The sequence below is a fragment of the Anopheles funestus genome, chromosome X, assembly GCF_943734845.2.
Source record: "Anopheles funestus chromosome X, idAnoFuneDA-416_04, whole genome shotgun sequence".
Lineage (NCBI taxonomy): Eukaryota > Metazoa > Arthropoda > Insecta > Diptera > Culicidae > Anopheles > Anopheles funestus.
This window is the reverse complement of record NC_064597.1, coordinates 16,009,475-16,032,641: the sequence shown is the minus strand read 5'-3', so window position 1 is coordinate 16,032,641 and position 23,167 is coordinate 16,009,475. Positions and strand designations below refer to the sequence as shown.

The window sequence follows — 23,167 nt, the reverse complement described above, 5'->3', positions numbered from 1 at the left end:
TGGTGTTAGATGTTAGGATTAGTGTGTTGTTTATCAACAACGGTCCGACGATTGACAGCAGACTGGAGCGAAACGATCGAGCGAGGTAGTTGCATGGACGGGGCGAAAGTTTTAGGAAAATTAATCTCTTCGGAAAGATATGCATTGTGGATCGGATGAATTGCATAAAGATGTAATGAACGCGTTCGGTCGCAAGCATAGAGAAAGAGAGAGAGCGAGAGATTTTAAAAGTGCGTGAAAAGAGGCGTCAGGACGTCGTTCTTAAATATTAGTTGAGCTAACATTTTTTTAATGTACGTAAATACCGAAAAAACATTTCTCGTAACCTCTTGAACTTTTTGTTTTTCAATAATTCACAGTTCTGTGAGATGTTGTTTACAATTTATTTTTTGCAAGATTAATCGTTAAAGTCATCATCGGTAAAAGAGTGAACTTCACAAATGAATTCCGTTTGGGGGGCGTACAGAATGCTTGTGCCTTCTACTGGAGCAGGAATGGCGTAAGATCAAACCTTGAAAGGATAACTCTTCCATAGCAAGAATGATTGAAAAGTTGGTTTCTAAATTTGCGTTTAGTTTTGGTATCGCTGAACTTATTTATCAATTATGGATTCATGAGTTCGGAACAAATTCGATTTCTCCGGCCACTTAGCGTGAGGTTGATGTTGAATCCGTTCTCTCATTTCACAGCTAAGATTTTTTTTCCAACTCGATCGCTCCAGGAAATGTTGTTTTGAAATGATCGTTAAAATTCCTAAAATAAAAAAAAGAAGATTATAGAGTTGTGGACATTAACTACTATATTTAAATTAAGTCATTATTTTAACTTCTAGCTTCTAACTAGAGTTTTCATTTCATTTACATTTCCATATATACGGAAGCTTTCTTCACCTTGTAGAATAGCTCAACCTGTTGAAACCCTGAATGCAGCCCACATTTGTAAAATTGACTGAAAGGGGTACACAAATGAATGCTCATGAATCCCGGAGCGATCGAGTTTAATAATCTCAGCAATTGTCTAATGAGAATAGCAGAAAAAGTATGATTTGTTAAGCAGTTTTATGTGAGGTAAGTGTTAAGAGTATGCAATATTGCAGGCATATCATGGTGTGTTACAGACAGAGTGACGTGTTTGGCATTAGTGATTTCGAAGATTAAAAGCGCTTTATAATGCTCATGATCCCTCGACTGCTCATTATTACCCCAAATGATTCGGTTTATTCTGCCGATAATCCATTGGTTTGATATGAATAAAACAAAACAGAGAGAAAAGAGAGAAAGAGATAAATGTATAGGTCAAATGGTTCTCTTATTTAAAGCCTCTCACAACTGACAGCGCGCATATTCGATTGGTTTCCCTATGTCGTGAAAGTAAATCTGTCATATCTCACCAAGACACTCGTTGTGTCATACTCCAGTTGAAATCGTAATGTTTTGACCATTTATCGAAATTGATTCGGCTGGCTTTTTAGTCAGCAAATCCCATCCTAGACGTGCTTCTTCCACACGTGCCATAGCGGGAGGTAATAAACATGCGAGGAGAGGGGCAGACTAAGTTCACTTTAGATGATATAATATCGATATTATCAAATGTGGAAAGAAGAGGGACTAGGGAATGCTGAGCAACGATAATAAAAAGAAAACAAACAAACTACACAACAAAAACAAAGCAAACAAAACACGATGGTGCAAAACGAGAACTACTCACAAAACAGGAGCGGGTGTGCGCACTAAATCCTAAGGCATTAGTTTTAACACTGTTTAGTGCATTTAAGTAGTCTCATTGTGTTTGTCTTTTCTTTATCTCTCTCTCTTTCTCGAATAGTAATCGGTCTCATATAATCACCGATACGCATCGTAAAAAAGGGAGATAAAAAAAACCCACTGTACTACAATAATAAATGGAAAGATGGAGAAACACAATAACATACAAAATCAATTAGAGTAAACCAACATGATAAGCGTATAAGGCCGGGTTTAGCTCATGAATCTCGTTAACACACTGGTCTTAAGAATTGTGTATGTGCTTGACGCACTGTTTCTCTTTTATTTCTCATTGCAAGTTAGTTTACCATCTTCAAGCATACACAAGTATAACAGAACTACTATTTACTTTAAACTGTCAAGTATGTCATATCCAGCAAATTATCACGGTGGTACCAAAAAGGTATTTTTATTTCGTTAACTGTCAAAATTTTGCGATACCACAATAGAATTTATGTTAAACATTTTATCGACCGTATTTGATGACTAGTGTATTTGGATGAAACTATTCTGAATTTTTTGTTGTTGTTTCTCAGGTGCCATGTATGTTATGTGACTATGTTATACAGCCACCCTTGAAGAAAATCACAAACACACTCACACGCACACACACACACACATAAATTGATAGATCATATCAATTGGGTCATTCAAAACGGTATGCAGATTTTTGCATAAAAAGTATCTTTTTTTATCTCTTGCACTAAAACTTCAAAATTTCATACAAATAAAACAAGAAATTTTCAACTTCACAGAAATAAGTACCAAATTCACACAACAACAACAAACCTGTATATTTTGGAAGGGATCAAGTGGTAGTGATGAAAGGAGATGGGAATGGGAGAGAAAGTGAAAACGGAGGAAATGGTGAAGCCACTCTTAATCTTCTTCCCTCTCTGATCCGGGAAACACACATTCCCTTGAACAATAGTGTACGAATCATCAAAGTTCTGTGAAATTACATCCCAAAACAAGAGATGATTTAAAAAATAAACAAAAAAAAATGAAATGAAACTGGAAAATTCGTTGATGCCAATAATATGATACTACTAATTGAGACGAAGAGAAAATAGTAAAGAAATAAAGAAGAATGGACAGAAGAGAGAAAAGAAAACCTCGCGCAACGAATGTAAAAGGGAACAAAAGAATTAAACATTTAAAAAACGTAAGACAAAACAATATAAGTCTGAACAATGAATATAGTGTGTATAAAAAAGATAAATAAGAAGGTGGATAGAACAAGAGAGAAGCACAGCTTTCGTGTACATATATTTTCATTTCTGCCATACACTCCAAGCGAACGTTGATTTTTTGCTAGTATAAAAACCAGAAACATTTCAATAGTAACCGGTTCATCTTACTAAACGCCATCTAGGATAGTTCTTGATCATGGATGACATACAGCTAATGTAAATCTAAGTATTGCGTTCATCCTATCTCTACCGTGTATACCAGTTTCATTCTGTTTCGCTCTTCGCATATGCTGCTACGGTATATCTAACAAAACAAAAACGACAAACCATAAAAAAGAAGACGAACGATCAACGCTCAACAATTAGTTACCAAGCAGAGAGAGAGAGAAAGAGAGAGGGAGAGAGAGAGATACTATTGCATTTGATTTCAGTTTGATCGATATTATAAAGTGATAGTGTGTAAGTGCAATGCAAGGGGAAGACTATTATCTTTAGAAGTTGAATAAACGGTTTTTCCCACATATTTTAAGTTTAAAAACAAAAAGAAAATTAGAAAAACTTCCTTCCCTTTATATTGTACAGGAGAAGAGAAGCATCTAAATAATACTAGTTATTCGTTTTCTTATGCCAAACGTAAAGGAAAGCAAAACAAAATCTGAAACATAGAGAGGGAGAAAGAGATGGAGAATGGAAAGAATGAAATGTGAAAGAGGGAGAGAAACCTGCAAGAAATAAATAAAAAAGTTCGTGTAAGTTGTACATACTAAGGCTATGGAGAAATGTGGCAAAGAATAACAATTCTCTCTCACTAACGTATAAAAAGATAAGAAAACAACAAACATGCACAAGAAAAAAGCTAAAAATTTAAACATCTTTCTCGAAGGACTATTGCAGTATCGTATGAAATGCCATTCCCAAAATTATATATAAAAATATTGACATATTGACAAACACAACCCAATCCCCTTTCCCCCCTTCCCATCCCCAGTCTAAACAGTAAATGACCTATGAATATATGAGAATAAAATAAACAACTAAAGAAGAAAATTGAAAAAAAAACAACTGCATGATAAAGTTGCACCCACACAGACATAGTTTTTTATCTCGTCATCTTTTTCGCAAGAGTAAAAACTGAAAATAAAGATGAATTTTAAAAACAACAGTAAAACTAAACGGATGGATATAATACCGCTAAACAGATTTGAGCCGTATTTAACATAATCAAATATATGTATACAATCAAACAGAAAAAGAAAAAACTAAGCGAAAATCAAATAATGGTGTAAAAAAATAAACATTTAAACTGCTACACTTATACACACAAACACGACAACACTAACACATCCACACACTTCTATAGAAATGCATACGTGCAGGAGCAGCCGATTTACCCAACTGTAAAAGAACCTAACAGAAGTTAGTAGTAATGGGATAACAATTGCATTATGACGTTTTATTACGATACTATGTGAGCTAACTACATTTGAGAAAGTAACGATGTAAGCGAATCATGTAGTGATTTAAAGCCATGACATAGAATTTTTACAAAAAAAAGTAAGAGAAAAAAAACTAACGGACACAGAGCAGTGAAAGAACGACTGGAACCGTTACTATAACCTAGGGCAGATGGCGGCGTGACAGGGTCGATATAGTTTTTATCGGAACAGAAGGAACTTAGTAGAGAAGGTGAAACAAATAAGAAGAAGAAAGATGAAAGAAAGAAAAACTGATTGCCATGCTGATGAGCACCGCAGTAGTGTTTTTGTCACCAGGTGACAGAAACGCGCCGACGTTTGGTGCATCGTTCGAGTGACAACACAATTTTTCAATTTAAACAAGATAGTTTAACAATGATACAATGCTTAAAAAAATACTCTTATAGGCAACTACTGGGTTCCTTAGATAATCAATTATCTTTTTTCTGAATGTTTTCTCGTCGAAAACAAAGGATAGTCCTATATTTCATAGCATTGAAAGAATTTGGAAGTAACGGCAATGAGGGAAGCTATACACATTTCAAGAGGCAAAACACGTGAACCTACATGATATCGAGGCCATCCGTTTTTCTGCAAGGGAAAACAAAACAAGTTGTAAAATAAAAATTTACTGACAAAAATCAAACTGTTCTCTTATGGCAAAAGCAGCAAAGCAGTGACAGGAGCAGCAGCAGCAGCCAGCAGCAATGGCAGTTGTGTAATGGTGGCCAGCAGCGGCAACAGCAAGAACAAACGAATACAGCTGTACTTTGTAAGCATGTACACGTTTTGGCGTAATAGTGAACAAGTAGTATTATATTTTTGGATTACTGATAATGTACTTCATGCGACCCTTGCATCTGCGAAAAACAAAAACTGAGTAAATAGAACCAAATATCAAATGAACATGTCGCCCCATTTTCCTCGCCGGGGGTTTTGCGAAGCGCGACTAGCTTGGAGTGGTGCATCGCCATGGTGCCAAACCAAGATTGACTGCTAGATGCGTCGAATTAAAGTAAGGCGAATATCTGCGCAAACCAACATCTCTAGAGCATGTGCGCTCTCGTCCAGTTATAACAGATGGAAGATAATTGAGAACGTTCCTTTTGAACAGATTTATTTTTAAGTTTGCAAACGTATGAGTTATTTGTATTGAAAGAAATCGAGTAAAAAGAAGTAGCTGCTAATTGAACGTTTAGTATAATATTATTGAGAAAGAAATAGTTTTGATCTGGTGTATACGTGACGGTAAGTAATCTATCATTTCTTTCTTCGTTTCTGTATTTGCCTTTCGACAGAGAAAAATAGTTGAGATTTTGTGTAGCTTATAGGCTTCTGCTTTGTAATAGGATTTCTTCACCCGAAAAGCAGTCCAGCTGTAAGCTCAATGTTTCGGAATCGAGCACCTACTATCGGGTGGAATACAAAGCTCAGCGGAGAGCTTTTTACACGTACTCGAAAAATGTTAACTCGATTCGGCTTAAGTAGAACAGTAGAAAAAAAGGCTTTTGTTTGGCGGCTAGGTTCGGACATGAAGTCATTTATTAATCGTCCAATAATTCAGTAACAGTATTTTGCCACTATTCCATTATGGAACAGGAAGATAGAGTTTAGCATTTGGCATGCTTTGAGAGATTGATGTACTTCTCACCTTTCTTCTGGAGCAATGTCGAAATTGATTCTCTCTCTCTTCTTGGCTTTTTAACGACTTTACAGTCCACGCCGGCCATTTCTGGCTTACTAGACTTATTTTTACCACATAGCCGGATATTTTTACCACATAGTCAGTCCTAGGTACGGGGGACGGTCCGAATGGGATTTGAACCCGGTCCTGCCTTGTGGACCGGCGCCGTTTATCACATGCACCACCGGGCCGCCCCGAAATTGACTAAATTTTAAAATTCTTAATTCCTTTTTTCGTAAAAAGTTAAAACCAACCGTCAGTTTGAATGGAACGTATTAATTTATGTTTTTTTCTACAGTTGAAAATTGACATGGTATTTGAAAGTTTTGTTGTAGAATTTAAAAAGTTTGAATTGGAATGAATATAGAAAGCAAAACAACATTTACATTATAACGTGTGAATATTTTGCTCCCTTTGCACTCGGAGAAATGCATTCCAGCAACGCATTACAACTCTTGAACCGTACACCGTCAACGCGCGTTAAACATTTGCTGGCGGCAATATGGCGCCCGGAGGCGGCTTGTTGACGTTCGGAATGGCCGCCCGCTTCTTTGCGCTTGTTTGGCAGCACTGGGCCGCACCGTGTGTGTACATACAACAAGCGAAAAGTCTGCAACACACAATAGACGGAGTTTTTTTGTTGTTGCGGTGTAGAAGACGAATGAAATCGTAAGGCAGTGGTTTTGCTTGCAATAAAGATATAAATCCACCATCACGTACGCGCTGTGCAGCAGTGTGTCGGTGCAAAAACACACACCGCAAACAACGATTTGCCGCCATCCGCTTGTGCACCATACAGCATTGTGCCCGCCATCGATCAGTGCGTCCCGGTGTTGGTGTGTTTTTGTTGGGGCTAGTCCAACCATCGTTGTCCATTGTTTTGTGTGCAAAACCCGCGCGTTCTCGGTTCTCGGGCGCGGCATTATTTTCTTTTCTGTTGTTAGCCATTTGGCTAAGCTCGTGTGTATGCGTGTGTATGTGTGTGCAGCGTTAAGGCGTCCCTGGTGTGTCGGTGCGGTGTCCCAAAGCTATACACACAGCCAAACACAGGCACCGATCCGGGGCCGGGTGCAGTTGTTTACGCCTGATGCACACAGCACTGCTAGGTTAGTGTGCGCGTGTTTGCCGAGCGGGAGAAATGCTGGGAAAGCTACTCCCGGTGCAGTAAAGGTGACAAAACATTAGTACCGAAAGTTGTGAACAATTTGGCGGGTGTGAAGCGCAAGAAATTCCCAATGTCAGTGTGTACGTTGGTGAGCAGTTTGTTTCGGCTTGGCATGGTGAGATGGTGTACGTCCATTTGCACGGCGTAAAGCAAACAAAACGCAAGCAGCATCGGTCAAACGGCAGCAAAAGCGCCAAGCTGCATCAAACCGGCAGGACGATCTGGGACGCATCACCAGAACCTTCGCTAATCACAATGAGGTGCGGTTTGGAGTAGGTGTCCAGTTTACATTGATATCCTGGACAGGTGATAGAGAGAGAGAAAACAACAAGAAGGAAAAGGGGGGAAAAACCACCCACACACACATACACACGAAGCAGTGAAACAATTACAAAAAGCATCCGACACATCAACTTGTGAGCAATCATCCCCTTCAGCTCACCTCAACCGTCACCCTATACCCCGCTCCCGACCCCCACCTTCCCCTCAACCACCATTACATTTATTGGTAAGGCAAGGGGCTGCTATCAACTGGGGGACAAAATCAACCACCATCATACCATCCTGTACGCGCGACCTTCTATTGGTAAGTGGTTGGTAAGAAGTGCGCCAATGTTTTAGCAATGTTTATGTTCCTTTCTTCAGGCCTATCTATTCAACAACAACAAAAAAAAACCCCGCTACCGTTACGCACACAGATATGCGGGCACGCACGGCCACGCACGCGCATACTCAAACGCACCCACCTACAAACATACACAAGCACATACACAAGCACAGACGCGCGCATTCTTCTACTTCTTTCTTTCTTTCGTTTTTTTTTCTTCTTTTGTTGGGTGTTTGATTGCCTCTGGACGCATCAGGAACAAACAAAACTTTCGATCCAACATGCGGTGCCGTTTTGGGAATGGAGAAGAAAACAGCAAACACTTAACCTTACCATCTATCTAGCCCTACCCCTAAATCACCGCACCGAACACCTTGCACAGGGATGTGAAATGCGAGATATAATCCGGTTATTGTTTTTTATTGCATTCCCCATTTTCGCGCTTCATGATTTGCGGCAACACACGAGATTTATCTTGTGTGCACGATTCAAAACTCGACATCTATATATAGGCACAAATATGCAACCCTTTTTTATTGTAATATTTTAAAACGCTTCCAACACATAGACGCACAGAAACACAGTCAGTGGTCAGCGGAGACGAAAGAGGGAAAGAGGCGTGATGATTGTTTTTATTTTCGAAACAAAACAAAGAAAAAAACAACAAAAACAGACACACACACACAAAGGGAAGAAATCGATTGATTGTGGTTTTATTTTGAACGTGTGCACGTTGATGCTGATGGAAAAAAAATCTTCTTAAACATCTCCTCATCAAGGTGGAGGGAGGGGGGATTCTTCTTTTGCTTATTTCGCATTGATAATTCTTGATAAAGTGTTACACTACTAATACATGAGCGTTTACAGGCTTAGGAAGGCCGTCCTACTGCTTCTCCCTTCTTTCTCCTTAAACATGACATGGAATTGGTCACTGGAAAGCGACAGAAAAGAATGTAAAAAAAAAACAATATAGCGATTAAAAACACACACAGAAGGATTGGATTTGTTTAGCTGGTTTTGAACTGATATACACCTCGCAAGGCTTGTTTTCTTTTAAATGCACTAAAACAAACATACACGCACACACACACACCTTAGTCATAGTACTGCGAGTCCTTGGTGCCGCAGCATTTGGCAAATTTGGCGCTTAGATCCTCCAGGCAGAGGCGCGTATCCTCCTTTATCTCCTGCATCTTGATCCGGACCTCCTCCCGCATCAGTATGTAGCACATCGCGACCAGCCCCATACCGAGCAGCATGTAGACGAAGTTGATCACCAGCTTGGTCGGTTTGCCGCTCTGCGAGTCTAGTATGTTCGCACCCGGCACAAGATCACCGATGCCGATCTTGCACAGGCTGGTCACGCAGAAGTAGGCCGAATCGAGATACGTCCATTTTTCCCACTCGGCAAACATGATCGTACCGGTTGCGATGTAGATCGTGATCACCCACAGACAGGCAGTCGTCGGCACGATAATGCGCTTCCGGGGTGCTAGTCCTCCCGGGCCTTCCTCGAGCGCGAGCCCACCGTCCTCGTCGCTCCGGTGGCTACACTCGTGGAACCAGGTGTACAGCCACTTGAACGTCGATGCGAGCACCTTGCCCATGTTCATGAAGTACAGTATGTAGAGCGGTATGCCGAATGTCGCATATATGACGGTTGCACCTTTGCCCCATGCCGTACGCGGCACCATATTGCCGTACCCGATCATGGTAAACACCGCCAGACAGAACATGAGCGCTGCCGGGAAGTTCCACACCTCCTCGGGCGAACGGCCATCGTAGCCGCGCCGGATCGCTTCGGCAAAATCGTCCTGATAGCGCTTCAGCACCAGATCTGCCTCGTAGTGCCAGATCGAGCTGTTGAACAGGTTCAGCTGCTCTGTCACGTCCCACAGTTCGGCCGCGCAGTTCCGCCGCAGCGTGACGACGTGCTCGATCATTGGGTTCGGTTCCTGCGTTTCGATCGACATGAAGCTGGCGGCACCGACCAGTGCGTACGCAACGATCAAACCACCGACCCCAACCTGGGTGCACATGAACGCGACAAACTTGCGGCAGCAGTCCTTTACCTTTTCCCGCGGATCGCTGATGGTGGTCGAGGATGAGCCGCGACTTCGCACGGACGAACGTTGCCGGATCATGGCTTTTATTTTCTTTTTTAATTGAAACGCGCTGTCTTCCTACCTGGAACGCGGTTTAGCGAGTGTTCTCAGCTTTATTGTTTTGTTTTTTGCTTTCTTTTCGTTTTAGAAAATAAGAAAACTACACCTGTGACAAGCTGCAATTGCGAATTCGAACAACGCGCTACACAAACACATACACACGCAGGGCACACGTTTTGGTGTGCCTCCAAACCCTCGAAAAGCTGCGGGGAGGTGGTTTTCCTTTTTTGCGTGTGTAGGGCGGAACTCACACGCGCCACACTAGATCTAGCCACAAGCTCGGCTGCTCGTACGTTTTGGTTGAAGTTTTGATTGGGTTGATCGGGGACACCTTTACCCGTGACTACTGGACCCGTTTTACGGATGACGAGATGCTGTGGTGTTGTGAAAGTGGAATGAAAACACACACAGACACACACAGGGAGAAAGACAGGCGCGTACACAGGGCACGGAAATTACACAGAAACGGCCAAATGGCCGTGGCGGTGTATATGCCGAATGTTCCCTTACTGTTCTGAATGCTGAGTAAATTTAGACGGCAAAACAAGAACTAATTTTAAACTTCGGTTGGTCTCACGCGCGCACCTCAATCCCCTTCGTTTCTCCCCCTCTCCCCTCTCCTCCAGCTCTCTCTCTCTCACTTCGTCTTTACTTTTCTTTTCCTCTTCTAGTATACTTGCGCCACTACTTGAATCGTTACGTTCTGATGTAAAAGAGTTTGCATGACGTTGTGCACAAAACAAACACACGCAACAACCCAATAGGGTTGGCTTTCGATTCGGATATCGAATGTTGATTGCTCGGATACAGCACAGGCACACTCTATGGACGATGGTTTGACTACCTTTTGCCTACCGATAAATAACACATACGCAACAACAAAAAAGCAAAGCTAAACCTACTCACTTCTGTCACGTGTGGTGCGAATATTTGGAACCAGCTAGGAATGGCGTTTAATCATGCTCTAGGAAACCGGCTCATTTCAATTGCGCCAAAACAGTAGCCAAAAAGGTTTTTTTCTTATGAGGGACTACAACCTCAGGAGAGGGGTTTAGGCCTGCCATTTCCTGCGTAGGGGGTACATTGTCCGGATGGAATTAGATACCCGATAATGAAATAAATGGGTTAAAAAACACGCATTATTGACCGTTCAGTTGCGGGCAAAACTAATGAATGGCCAAGAAAAAAAGACGATAATATGTTTTACCATTGTAAAGGAACCTCCATAATAAATTGGTTGGTTCGCTAACTTCACGTGGCAGTTCCTATACTTTTTATTTAAACTCAAGTTTTGGGAAGATTCTTCACCTGCAAAGGGAAACACTTTAAACCGGGTTGAGGTTTCGCTCGGTGTCATTCAAATGCATTTTCCCAGCGAAGATGTACTTCTATTGAAAAAAATAGCCGCACAGCTTCTTCATCACGCAAAACGATTCCTTTCAGCAACAAGTAAATTTTCTACACTTTATAAATATGGTTTGAACGATTACTCATACAGAATCACTGTGTGAGATGTTCTCAACATCAGCTTTTGCCCCAAGAAAACAAAAACGGACATAGAGATGTCCTCTCAACATATATCGAACGTATCCAACAAACAAACCCATCGAACACAAGACTGGTTGATTCGGTTCGACAGGTGCATGTCACACCTTGACGGTGTGTACACCTTGACAATTAAGATAGCACGAGCAGCGTGGCTTGCTTCGATTTTGAGCATAGTTCCACAATAACTATCCATTTTACAATATTCTTTGAACAACGTCGTGGCTGTGAGGTTGTCTGACTGCTGACAGGGCGTAGCATTGGTGAATCATTTTTGAGTAATCTTCATTAATTTATATAGAGTTAATTAACTTATACGTGCATTATAACTGTAGATGCAAACGAGCAAACGAGAATCTCCTTCTCCACTAATTGCGCCACGCATATCTTTTCTTTCCAGAGCTTTAGTTGATGAAAACGCGCGCGAGCTTACCGGACCGGCATAATGAGTAATGTACGCTGCAACGAGCCGTCAACGACGGCGACCACTTCCCTCGCTACGAAGGACACGGAAGCGGATACCGGACCATCGATTGCGCCGGTTCCACAACAGCCAACGGTGCAATCGACCAATAATAAAGGTACACCCTGCCGGATCAATGGTGTGAAGGGGTACCAGAATCGTACCAACAGTATTATCTACTGTCCGCCATTGTTGCGTGGCAATACACCGAAAGACAAATGCAATGCCGTCGTTTACTTTGGCGGCGATGTGCAGGTAGGTTTAGTTTTTGGTTTAGTTTTGGGACCCTTTCGATTTGGTGCGCTTTTCATGTTATTTGGTTTGCTTTATTTTACCTTTTTTCCGCACCGTAGGATATCCCGGAAAAGATGGAATCGAACCGGGATAATAAGAACTACATCAAATGGAATCTGGAGAATACGGCACTGCTGCTACGGGAATCGTTCCCCCAGTCGCACATCGTTGTGGTGCGCCCGATGCGAATGGAGTATAGCACGTTCAGCTGCTTTGACAACTTTGTGCGGGGCAATAATGCCGGCATACCGGACCACACGCCGATGCACTACTCGTTGCAGCATCTGGAGGAGTAAGTGTTTGCCGTGTTTGCTGCTCTGAACAGTACATCGTGTACGGGTACTATATGTTGTGTGTGTTTTTTTAGGCTGCTGATAAATCTTACGAAAAAGCTAACGAAACCTATCCTGGATCAGGACTTCCTGCATAAGCTGCTGAGCGCTTCCAGCACCAAGGGTTACGGTAGTGACGTACCGTGCAAACAGAGCAATGTCGATATACTGCAGGTATAAAGCATCGGCTGAAAATGATTGCATAGGCAAAGATGTTTAAGTGTTGAGGAAATACTAAAAGCATTGTTCGGTGTTTTTACAGAGCAATATCTACGACGGACCCGGTAACGATGCGACCGAACCGGACCTGGCCGAACTGTTGTGGTGGCGTGAAAATTTAAACCTCGACAAGGCGAGCCTGAAGCTGATCGGCTTTAGCAAAGGGTGTGTGGTGCTGAATCAGTTCATCTACGAGTTTCACTACTACAAAACGCTCACCCCGGACGACAGCACAATGATGCGGTTGGTGTCGCGCATCAGCGACATGTACTGGTTGGACGGTGGGCATGGCGGCGGTAAGAACACCTGGATCACCTCCCGCAGCCTGCTGGAGACGCTCTGCCGGCTGTGCATCAATGTGCACGTGCACGTTACACCATATCAGATCCAGGACGATCACCGTCCGTGGATACGCAAGGAGGAGAAAGCGTTTACCGATCTGCTGAAGCGGCTCGGTGCCGCCTTCGATCGTCACATGTACCCGAGCGAAGCGAATTCCACCAACCTGTACACGCACTTTGACGTGCTGAACCGATTTCGGCAGCATCAGATCAGTTTGTTCTCGCAGCAGCTGCACCAAACGGTGCAGCAGCAACAGGTCCCGCTGGTACAGCAGCAGCACACCGGTACCGGTAACTATCCGCGACCACCGCCGGACGGTAATGATGAGCCGGGCAGCGATAATGCCGGCCAGGACGAGTATACCACGGTCGGTGGTGAAACTACCATCGGCAAGGATGCAACGCTCGAGGGCGAAGGTATCGGCGGTGTGGTGGAGGACGAAGATGTACCGATGCCGGCAGTTACTGCGATGGAAACCGGTGACGAACACGGTGATAACAGCATGCACGACAACTGACAATCGGAACGCGATTGTATGAACTTCATTTCCGTATTCATTTAGAGCAGACTAAGTTTCCTTTCACACCGTAAACACACACACACGGTAACACTCGCACATCCACTACTGGTATGCCATGTTAGATTTTACCGGTGCGCATTCCCCATCATTGTACCGTACACTTGCTCTCTCACTCACTCTCTCCCTTTCCCTCGCTTCCTCTGTCGCTCTCGCATGCACAAACACACACACGTGGGCGCATGCAAAAAAAAAACCCACAAACAACGTGGATAGGACTCGTACTGTCTAGACTTAAATAGCATTTCAGGCGAATAGCAATAGTGAGCAGTGCACGATCATCCGTTCGCTAACTGCTACAATCAAATTCGGCGGTATAGTATTGTAATGAAATGGGCCGGTCCCATAATAATGCAGTCGGCAAACGCACAGTTTTCAGTAAAACCTACCAGAGATCCGGGTTTGCATATCCTCGAACGTGGTCCGACCTTACCGAGCAGGGTCAAAAAAGGAAATAAGATCTTCATCCCGCCCTGCAAGGTTGGTTCCAGATAAGAAGCAAGCGCATTTATGAAACCACCATCTACGTACGATCCGTTAATGTTTCCACTGTCGTGATTATTTGATATTACCTATTAGACGTAGCATTAGGAATGTGCAATATAAGAAACGATGGTGCAAAACACGCGACTCAGCAAGGACAGCAAGCATGTTCGCGTGTGTGTGCTGTGTTCGTGTAAGGATAGAAAGGATGGGAAGGAGCAATGAGCAAGCATTAGGGTATCGTATTAAATACAATAATATGCTAACATTAGTTACAAATCGAATAGCTGCTTTAGCTGTGTTACCGTTGCCAGTTCGGTCGGTAGTGGTAATTATAAAGGCGGAAGATAATATTTCCCAAACAATAATTCCTCGCGTATTTTCAAACAATAATTTAAAAAAACGAACAATTGTATGTGCGTGAGCGAGTGTGGGCGTGTGATATATAAATATTAGTGTGTGTGTGTATGTGTGGCAGTATACGTTTTTATCGTACTTTGTAGTTGGGCGGGAGACGGGTGAAGGGAGAAGGGGGAGGAGGGTTAGGGAGGAATTTCTTTTTAACTGAAGTATGCGCTGCTCAATTTGATTGTAAATTTGTCCGTACTGTAGGCTCTCTTTTTATTTTAAAGAAGAACAAACAAACAAAACTAAAAGCTCTTATAAATCCCCTGCGCCCGCTCCAAATTTCGGTCATCCCATTTTGGAAAGGTCCACTCGTGGTGGACATTTGATTTTACATCCTTTTAATTATAATAATAAATATATATTTTAATTATATTCCAATGTGTAACAATTAAATATTTTGTTCGTTCATCTCTAACCTTTAGCATATGTATATGTAGCTCTAGTCATTTATATTGTAAATGAAATTAAACACATCAAAAAGGGTCTTATCGAAGGCATTGACTTTTTTACCAAAAGTTTGTGATCCTTTTTTGCTTTTTGTTGTAGGAAATAAAATTTCGATGCGCTTACAACCGTTCGAGCACGTGAACATGCGAGTATAAACGGAAAACGCTTACAAATTTACACAGCTCGCTGTCAAAAGAAACCAAAATAAAGGATTATTCCAATGCCAAAACAGCGGCTCACTTCGCATGAAATCTTCATTGCGCTACAATAAACCCACAATCTTTTTTTCACATTTTCTTCATCTCAATCGGCCAGTCAACTAACCAAAAAAACCAACGATCAAACGTGTGCAACGGTCAAATTTGTGTACAATCATTGTGAATAAGTAGTAAATAGGCGCTTTTGTTGTTGGAAAAGAAAAACGCACGAGGAGTGATGAAAATGCGTCGCAACATTGCAGCTGGTTGATGTTGGGTCGTGACGTCACAAGGTGCTCAACATCGTACGATGCTAAACGGTGGCCTCTGATTGGTCGAGACGGCATGATCTGATGTTTTGCATCAGTTCGTCAACATTCACCACGCAGGAAAGTTTCGTATCGAAGCAAGCCTCGTTGGTGTTGAGCTGGTGTGGCGAAAGTTTAGTCGTTTTCGCATTAAATTTTCCTGTTGGTAGAAGTTCTATACTGTGAATAGTGTGTAAGACAAGTACGAAAAAGTAATAAAATAAAAACGAAAAAATGGAACCCAACCGTGGGTGGAGGAACGATCCGTTCCAACCAGCCGGTTTGTTTTTCCCGAACACAAACTTCGAGGAGGACGATATCGGTATGGCTGATATAAACGATATTAGCGATATTGGAGACATCGCCGATATTTGTAAGTATTCCGTATTCGGTAGTGTTGGACATCACTTCGTTCTATTGTGTCTTCTGTTTGACTTAAGAAGTAAACCTTCACCCGCGTTGCATCATTCACAGATCAAATGAACGAGGAAAAGCTAATGAACATTATGGGTGAAGATTTTTTGACCAATTTTGGTTGGGAGGAAACGCTCAACGATCCTGCCGCCTCGTCGGCTGCGCTCCCAGCACCGAACGAATCGTCTAGCGTCACGATAAAGGAAGAATGTCTGGCACAGGAAACTTCCCCCGGTCCTGCTTCGGCGGAAACAAATTTTCACCCGCCTGTCAGTGTTAGTAAGGAGCCGGTGCTGCTTGCACCGAAACCACCCACTCCGAGCGTTCCATTGCTGTCACCGAAGGAGGAGAAGAAGATGCTGATGTGTGCGCCTTTATTGCAGTCGGTGCATGCCGGGGCGGTCACAACCACCAGCACCGCAAATGCGTCTACGCTGCCAACATTAGCGCCCCAGCCACATGATCAGCAGCACGGTACGGCGATGCATCTGCAAAGCACGAACCATCTCGTGGCGGGTGTACGGTCCGTTATACTTGCACCGAATCGCACCACAATTACATCATCGGCGGCTATCCAACCCGCCACCACTCAAACCACCTTTCTCTTACAAAACACTCGCACACCGGTGCCACAAACGTACACGAAAAAAATTGCCCCGGCATTGGGGTCGGGTAACGGGTCACAACCCTCATCCGCCCAACCGCAGCAAAACCCCGGCACCGCTAATATAATGCCCGGCATCGCGAACGTACGGGTGCAGAACCTCGTCGCGAACGGTCAGTCGTTGATGCCGCAACTGATCACACTGCAAACGGTGGACAAGCAGTCCGTGTTTCTGCCCGCCAACACGCCCGTCATCTACGCGAACGCGAACGTACACTCGATCGCGACTACGTCACCGGCCGCCAGCATGGTAACGGTGAAACCCAACCCAAACCTGCACACACTCGTTAACACACCGAACGGTCCGATACTGGCCGCCGGCATTCCCGTCGTGCTGGACGCACCGACACAAGTTTCCGGTGGGACCAACACCGCCAGCAACCAGCAGCAATCGGTATCGGACGTGCAGCCAAAGGTTCAGCTAAGCCGCCTACAGCCGGCCGGTGTGCCGAAGGTAAAGGAGGTGAAACGATCCGCACACAATGCGATCGAGCGACGATACCGTACCTCCATCAACAGCTGCATCGTCGAGCTGAAGAACATCGTGGTCGGGGTGGACGCGAAGCTAAACAAATCGGCCATCCTGCGCAAAGCAATCGACCACATCCGCCACCTGCAAAAGCAGAACAATCTGCTCAAGCAGGAAAACATGGCGTACAAGATGCGGCTGGCAGATCAGAAACACTCGCTCAAGGATCTGCTCGTCGGGCAGCAGCATCTGGCGGATGAGATGATGGTCGGTCCGATTACACCGCCCCGCAGCGACGAATCGAACCCGTCCTCCTCGCCGGCCCACTCGGACAGCTCGATGCCGGGCTCACCGTTCACCGGGTCCGGGTCGCTTTCGTCAACCGGCGGTGACGATCTGCTGGACGATGAGATGCTGTCCGGGCTGGGCGGTATGTCATCGAACGCACGGCTTACGATCTGCATGTTTATGCTGGCCGTGCTGGTGGTGAACCCGTTCGGTAGCTTACTCTCACTGGCGACGACCGAACAGCCGGAAGAGTTCGCCACAACTCGCCGTATACTGGCGGTTGAGGAGTCCTTGTCCTGGTCACGGCTATCCTCCACCTTACTGCTTGCGCTCGTTAACTTCATGTTTCTGGCGTTCTGTCTCGTCCGGATGCTGGTGTACGGGGATCCGGTACTGTTGCCCCGGTCCCGTGCCTCCACCGACTACTGGAAGCACAAGCGCCAATCGGATGTGGAGTTTCGGCGTGGCAATGCAGACGCCTCATACCGCGAGGCGAAGCTGTGTCTGCAATCGTTCGGCCTATCCCTACCCTCGACACGGTTCGAGCGAGTTTCGACCACCGCCTGGCAGTTTGTGCGTATGTTCTTTCACCGACTGTACATTGGACGGTGGTTATCGCGCCGAACCGGTGGTCTGTTCAAGCCGGAAGGTGAGCGAATGCACGCGCTACACTCGGCCCGTGAGTTGGCCCTGCTGTACCATCGTCTGAATCAGCTCCATCTCGTCACCAACCGGACGGATGCGAACGGGCTGATGATGAGCCTGTGTGCGGTAAATATGGCCGAAACGGCTGCATCCGTCATATCCGTCGACGACACGATCGAAATCTATCTGCTCGCGGCACTGCGCGTTAAGCGAAGCTATCCCCGGCTGCTACAGTACTACTGCCGCTACTATCTGGCCCAGGCAAAACAGCTTGCGAGCGATCACACGAGCCGCCGATTCCGGTGGCTGTTTACACCGTACGGGTTCCGGTTTCTCACCACCAGCCGGTTCCGGTACGGTGAGCGAACCGATGGTTCCGCTGCCCTGTTTACCACCCTCTGCAACAGTGCCGATCCGCTTGAGTACGTGATGCGCGAGTATCGACTCAATCTGTTGCAGCAAGCACTCCAGCTGCTGGTCGGATCGGGCCATGAACGTACGGTGCGTGATACCACGAATGGTACCGGTACGCCCGGTAAGGGAAATGCTGCCGGCGTGCTGAACGGTAAGGACGTCAAGGAGGAGCACCATGGCAGCAAATCTAGCGAAGCGGCCGACCTATCATCGACCGGTGCGGGCGTTAGTGGCGATATACTGCACTTCACCGAGCTGCTGCAGGATACCTTTGGGTTGGAAAAACCGGTCCCATTCGATGGAGCGTGCAGTGTGCACGGTACGGAGTGCTGTTTCGATGAGCTTGCTCACTGGTGGTGCAATTTACTGCGCGTTGCCGGCTTCTGGTTGCTCGGTGAAGATGAGCTGGCCGAAGCGCTGTACGTGCAGGTGGAAACGATGCCTTCCACGCTGCAGCAAACGGAAGATCCACTGGCCCGTGCACTGTTGCTAGCGTTCCACGCTAGACGCGGATTGATGTAGGTTGCGTTGTTTTTTTGTTGTTGCCCTGAACTAACCACGGAATGTTTTTTTTTACTAATCAAACGCTTTTCTTTCAGCACCAAAACGGAATCGAGCGTTGAGATGATATTTGCCAACTGTAATGCTAGCAGTCGCTTTTTGGAGGATAGCCTTACCGGTAACATCTGCAAAACACCCAGCCGATTGAAGTTGGTAAGTTTTTGTTTTAGTTGTAAGAATTTTTTTTTCTAAAGTCTTTCTTGCTAGCGATTGGTCGGATATGGTGGAAGAATAATTTTGTGCTGTGATGTTTAATATCGGGTTGTAAGAATTGACTGTAGAAATGGAACGATAATAACATAGAAAAAAAAGGAATCTCACTGATACATGTTGACCATTTCCTCTAGGAATAATTATATAATATTATATTATCAATTATATGCAAAAGTAGTTCTGCTTAACAATTTCAATTTTGCTTCTTTTGTCAAATTTAGAAGTTTATTTTAAAAAAATAATCAAGTTTGGGTTTAAAAGTTTTTATCAACTAAATAAAATACACTATTTAGTAGTGCTTGATGAGGATTTAGTTTTGAGATTAATTTACTTTTATTTTCTCACCAAAAACCTGATAAAATTTTAGTCAAACGTTATTATTTTAACTTGGTTATGAATTACAAAAATTATCGGCTCATTTTTACTTGTTAACAATATTTTTCCTTGCGGTAAAGGGTTTTTAACAAATGTTTAACTCTTCTATTTCTTTATTATTGCAATAATCATTTTCAAAATGACCCAATAAATCCTGTAGATAATTTGATTTATACTAGTTTTGATCTATTTTTATAATTGGAATTTGTGGAAAATCTATTGAATTGTGTGTTTTTTATATTGTTTTAGGTATTATTTTAGGTTTTAAAGAATGCATCTTTTATTAATTAATTGTTTAACAGTATGCTTTGAATTTGAATGATAAAAAGGATTCATTATCCTAAAAGCTATTAATAATTTTCAGTAGGCATTTTAAGAAATGAGAAACAAAAAGGCTGGAAGTTTAAATTCATACCAAGTTCATGAATTTTTGCGTCAACAGCTTAGGTTCCTCTCTAGAAGATGGTCAAAGTGTATTAAGTTTATTCCGTGTTAATTGTAGTTTCGGTTACTATAAGATGAATAACTTCCTCCAAATGGCATCCATCCAGTCCACAGTCTGCGTCCCGTAGATGATCAATTCCCCCAGGTCCCACCTTCGGGTGCATTGTAGTTGCATTGCACTTACCGTGTTGGCAAGAGGTGCAGTACTTCTGCAATGCAACCCGAATGTGTCAGCTTCTAAACCGAGCGGACATTACCAGCGGCGGAAGTCCGTGTTTTGTTTTGTTTTTTTGCTGTATCGTGCAGTGCCTATTGCGGAAGCGTATTTAGCACTGAAAGTTACATTTGATTCTCTTTTCACACTTTAGCTATCACAACTGCTCGTATGTGACTGGTTGCTGGAAGCCCGTACCGCACTGTGGGAGATTGAGAAGGATATGCGTTACAACCAGCAAACGCACCAGACAGTACCGGGGAAAATATTGGCCGCCTTCCAGGCCGATTTGAATCTGCTACGGTTGGTAACGAGCAAATTCCCGGTAGGTTTTTACAACAACAAAACGAGGGGGTTCGTCGTCTATCGCAGCTCAATTAAAATATATCTTTTGCTTTTTGTTCTTTTTTTCTTTGATTTGTCAGAATGCACAGTCGCGCGTGTTTTTGTACGAAGCGGTCTGCCGATTGATGGCCGGTGCTGCACCCGGACCGACCCAGCAGCTGCTGGATCGTAGCCTCCGGCAGCGCAATTCCCGTTCGTCGCTTATCTGCGGCAAGGATCGATCGGCCCAGCTCGAAGGTGGACGTGAGCGGGCTGCCGCACTGTACGTCGCCTGTAAGCATCTGCCCGCGCCCTGTCTGTCGTCGCCCGGTGAACGGGCCGGCATGCTGGAGGAAGCAGCTAAAACGCTCGAAAAGATTGGCGATAAGAAGCGACTGCAGCAATGCTACCAGCTGATGAAATCGCTCGGCAGCGGCAGTGTAACAAACTGAGGCGTACGATTTCCACATGAATTGTTTTAATTCGGGGAGGGGTTTGTTTTCTTTACATCTCTACAAAATGACGCAAAGATCCGGGAATACCGTAGTGGTTAAGAGTACGTAGTACGCTATTTAACAAATCATATTCTAGCAAAGTACAATTCGCTATTATTTTTTCTTGTCAACCAGTACGATTTCCTTTTTTTTGTCCATGTGGCTCTGAATAATTTCAAACCAGGATGGTATACTGTAACGAGTTCGCACCTTTATATTTTAAGACTTTATTTTACACTTTCTTCTTGTGGTCGTTGACATTAAACATACCGCAATCTTACACTAGAACAGAGGAAACCGACATTTCACTACTTGACGCAATACTTATAGGCATGTTACGTTGATAAAGCTTTGTGTGTGTTCGCGTGTCTTTAACTTTTCCTTAAAGTCTAATAAAATGTGCGTCGGTATATGGCTTTTTGGTGCTTTTACTGTAGTCGAGAAAGGGAACCATTGTACAAGCGCAACGTGCGGACATGTTGGCAAACGACACGGGTAGTTTAACACTTGTCGAACGTTACACAAAACGTGCAGATTGATTGACGGTAAGGTGAGGAAATGGGTGAGGACGCATCCGAATCGTCCTGCCCGTGATTGATGGAGGTCGCTTCGTCCTCCTCCACCTCCTGCCGTTGGTTGATCGTGTCGACGCACGGTCGTTGACTGTTGCCGGTAACGAGTACCGCGATCAGGTGCGAGATGTAGCTTTTCGCTAGTCGTAACGTTTCAATCTTGGAAAGCTTTCGATTGTGCGGTTCCGTCGGTATCAGCTGGCGCAGATTGTTGAACGCCGAGTTCACACTGTGCACGAGAAGACAAGCATTACTAGCCACCACTTACTGCTGCTGCTGCGTGCGGTTGTGCACAATCGCAATATTCGTAGGTTTGGATGGTCGTTATGTTTTACCTGTGCGTACGGTAACGTTCCCGTGCATTTGCCTGTAGACGCTGGTCGAAGCTAAGCGCTGGATCCTTGCCAGATTCGCCGGACGTGCTGGTGCTGCGCCGATTGCGGCTCATCGTACCGGTAACCCACCTTTACCGCTCGTTCACACTAACCATAACACACTCCCGGTATCGTGTACGGTTCCGTACAAACTGAACGACCTTCCCTCGGTGCACGGTCCACAGTCACGGCCGCAACGTGCGAGACAGCAAGACAGCAAGAGAAGGACAGGAGGACGAGAAACATGACACAGCGCACATTTGCCATTTGGTGAAGAAATTAAGTCATTTGCCGGTCATGACGAATGTACAAACAAACCTAACCCCTGTCAGCGGGTTTGTATCGTTCCGCTTCTCCGGCCCGCTTCGCCGTGCGGTCTGCATCACTTCGGGATGCCGTTTTGCTAAGTAGGTAGACGCAACAAACAAGCGTACAAAAAATGTGATCCGATATTTATGGGTTAATGAGGTCGGAACAGATTTCTGCTGAGCGATAACGCAGATGTGCTGGAACGGGTAAGGGCATGCGGTTCGTAGGGTGTTTCGAGACACATCGCTGCCTTCCGGACACCGGATGCTTTTACGTGATCTAGAGCAAGGGTTCGACAAACATTATTTTAGCTATATGAATAATTTTCTGGTAGCATTACAGTCTGTCAACGTATGTAATGAATGCGGCCTCTAGTCTGAAAAGCTAGTAAAACCTGTTTTGTAAGTTCAGATAAGTACATCCACAAGTACGTGAGATATTCCGAACGTATATGATCAATGCCTTGCCGAACCCTGCTCTAGATCCAGCCGGTCATGAAAGGGAAGGAACGCTTCGATCTCTCTCTCCCTCTTCCTTTTTTTTCAAAAGACGCACTTGTTGTCATCCTTTTGCGCAATCGCTTCATTTGCTGCATTGCGTTTGTTTCCCACTTTATCTGTCATCTGCATATAATGTGCCGACGCAACACACTTGCATACGAACCACCGAAGGATCGGGGGTAGCAAGAACGGAAGAAACCGATAAATCAAAGCCGGAGTTGTTTTA

At 44.3% G+C, this 23,167-nt stretch overlaps 4 protein-coding genes across 5 annotated transcripts; 2 read left to right on the top strand and 2 right to left on the bottom strand.

Moving 5' to 3' along the window:
• Nucleotides 1-6,679: 6,679 nt before the first annotated feature.
• Nucleotides 6,680-15,087, top strand: LOC125764899 (mitochondrial protein C2orf69 homolog). Its single transcript, XM_049429576.1, has 5 exons — nt 6,680-7,866; nt 11,998-12,315; nt 12,414-12,646; nt 12,722-12,860; nt 12,949-15,087. Exons 2-5 carry the CDS (start codon nt 12,043-12,045, stop codon nt 13,762-13,764), a joined length of 1,461 nt encoding a protein of 486 aa, XP_049285533.1. The 5' UTR covers nt 6,680-7,866; nt 11,998-12,042; the 3' UTR covers nt 13,765-15,087.
• LOC125764956 (TWiK family of potassium channels protein 18) lies at nt 8,585-11,381 on the bottom strand. The gene is made up of 2 exons (XM_049429724.1): nt 8,981-11,381; nt 8,585-8,818 (listed from the first exon to the last, which is right to left on the bottom strand). The coding sequence occupies exon 1, from the start codon at nt 10,029-10,031 to the stop codon at nt 8,982-8,984; it is 1,050 nt and encodes a 349-aa protein (XP_049285681.1). The 5' UTR covers nt 10,032-11,381; the 3' UTR covers nt 8,585-8,818; nt 8,981.
• Nucleotides 15,088-15,343: 256 nt separating the features above from the next.
• Nucleotides 15,344-21,598, top strand: LOC125764619 (sterol regulatory element-binding protein 1). The gene is made up of 5 exons (XM_049429034.1): nt 15,344-16,040; nt 16,142-19,079; nt 19,161-19,275; nt 20,523-20,693; nt 20,794-21,598. The coding sequence occupies exons 1-5, from the start codon at nt 15,902-15,904 to the stop codon at nt 21,142-21,144; spliced, it is 3,714 nt and encodes a 1,237-aa protein (XP_049284991.1). The 5' UTR covers nt 15,344-15,901; the 3' UTR covers nt 21,145-21,598.
• LOC125765026 (basic helix-loop-helix transcription factor scleraxis-like) lies at nt 21,398-23,136 on the bottom strand. 2 transcript variants are annotated; one of them, XM_049429873.1, is made up of 2 exons: nt 22,094-23,136; nt 21,398-22,011 (listed from the first exon to the last, which is right to left on the bottom strand). In XM_049429873.1, exons 1-2 carry the CDS (start codon nt 22,204-22,206, stop codon nt 21,687-21,689), a joined length of 438 nt encoding a protein of 145 aa, XP_049285830.1. In that variant the 5' UTR covers nt 22,207-23,136; the 3' UTR covers nt 21,398-21,686. The 2 variants fall into 2 exon arrangements, with proteins under 2 accessions (XP_049285830.1, XP_049285838.1); XM_049429881.1 differs by having other exon boundaries at nt 21,398-21,987.
• Between the last annotated feature and the right edge of the window lie 31 nt (nt 23,137-23,167).

What these genes read in the sequence shown, in the direction of transcription:
- LOC125764619 (XM_049429034.1), top strand. Translation starts at nt 15,902, where the DNA reads ATGGAACCCAACCGTGGGTGGAGGAACGATCCGTTCCAACCAGCCGGT. An exon ending in TGGAGACATCGCCGATATTT is followed by an intron (nt 16,041 to 16,141) that starts GTAAGTATTCCG and finishes CATCATTCACAG; the next exon opens with ATCAAATGAACGAGGAAAAG. An exon ending in CACGCTAGACGCGGATTGAT is followed by an intron (nt 19,080 to 19,160) that starts GTAGGTTGCGTT and finishes CTTTTCTTTCAG; the next exon opens with CACCAAAACGGAATCGAGCG.
- LOC125764899 (XM_049429576.1), top strand. Translation starts at nt 12,043, where the DNA reads ATGAGTAATGTACGCTGCAACGAGCCGTCAACGACGGCGACCACTTCC. An exon ending in ACTTTGGCGGCGATGTGCAG is followed by an intron (nt 12,316 to 12,413) that starts GTAGGTTTAGTT and finishes TCCGCACCGTAG; the next exon opens with GATATCCCGGAAAAGATGGA. An exon ending in TCGTTGCAGCATCTGGAGGA is followed by an intron (nt 12,647 to 12,721) that starts GTAAGTGTTTGC and finishes GTGTTTTTTTAG; the next exon opens with GCTGCTGATAAATCTTACGA.
- LOC125765026 (XM_049429873.1), bottom strand. Translation starts at nt 22,206, where the DNA reads ATGAGCCGCAATCGGCGCAGCACCAGCACGTCCGGCGAATCTGGCAAG. An exon ending in GAACGTTACCGTACGCACAG is followed by an intron (nt 22,012 to 22,093) that starts GTAAAACATAAC and finishes AGTGGTGGCTAG; the next exon opens with TAATGCTTGTCTTCTCGTGC.
- LOC125764956 (XM_049429724.1), bottom strand. Translation starts at nt 10,031, where the DNA reads ATGATCCGGCAACGTTCGTCCGTGCGAAGTCGCGGCTCATCCTCGACC.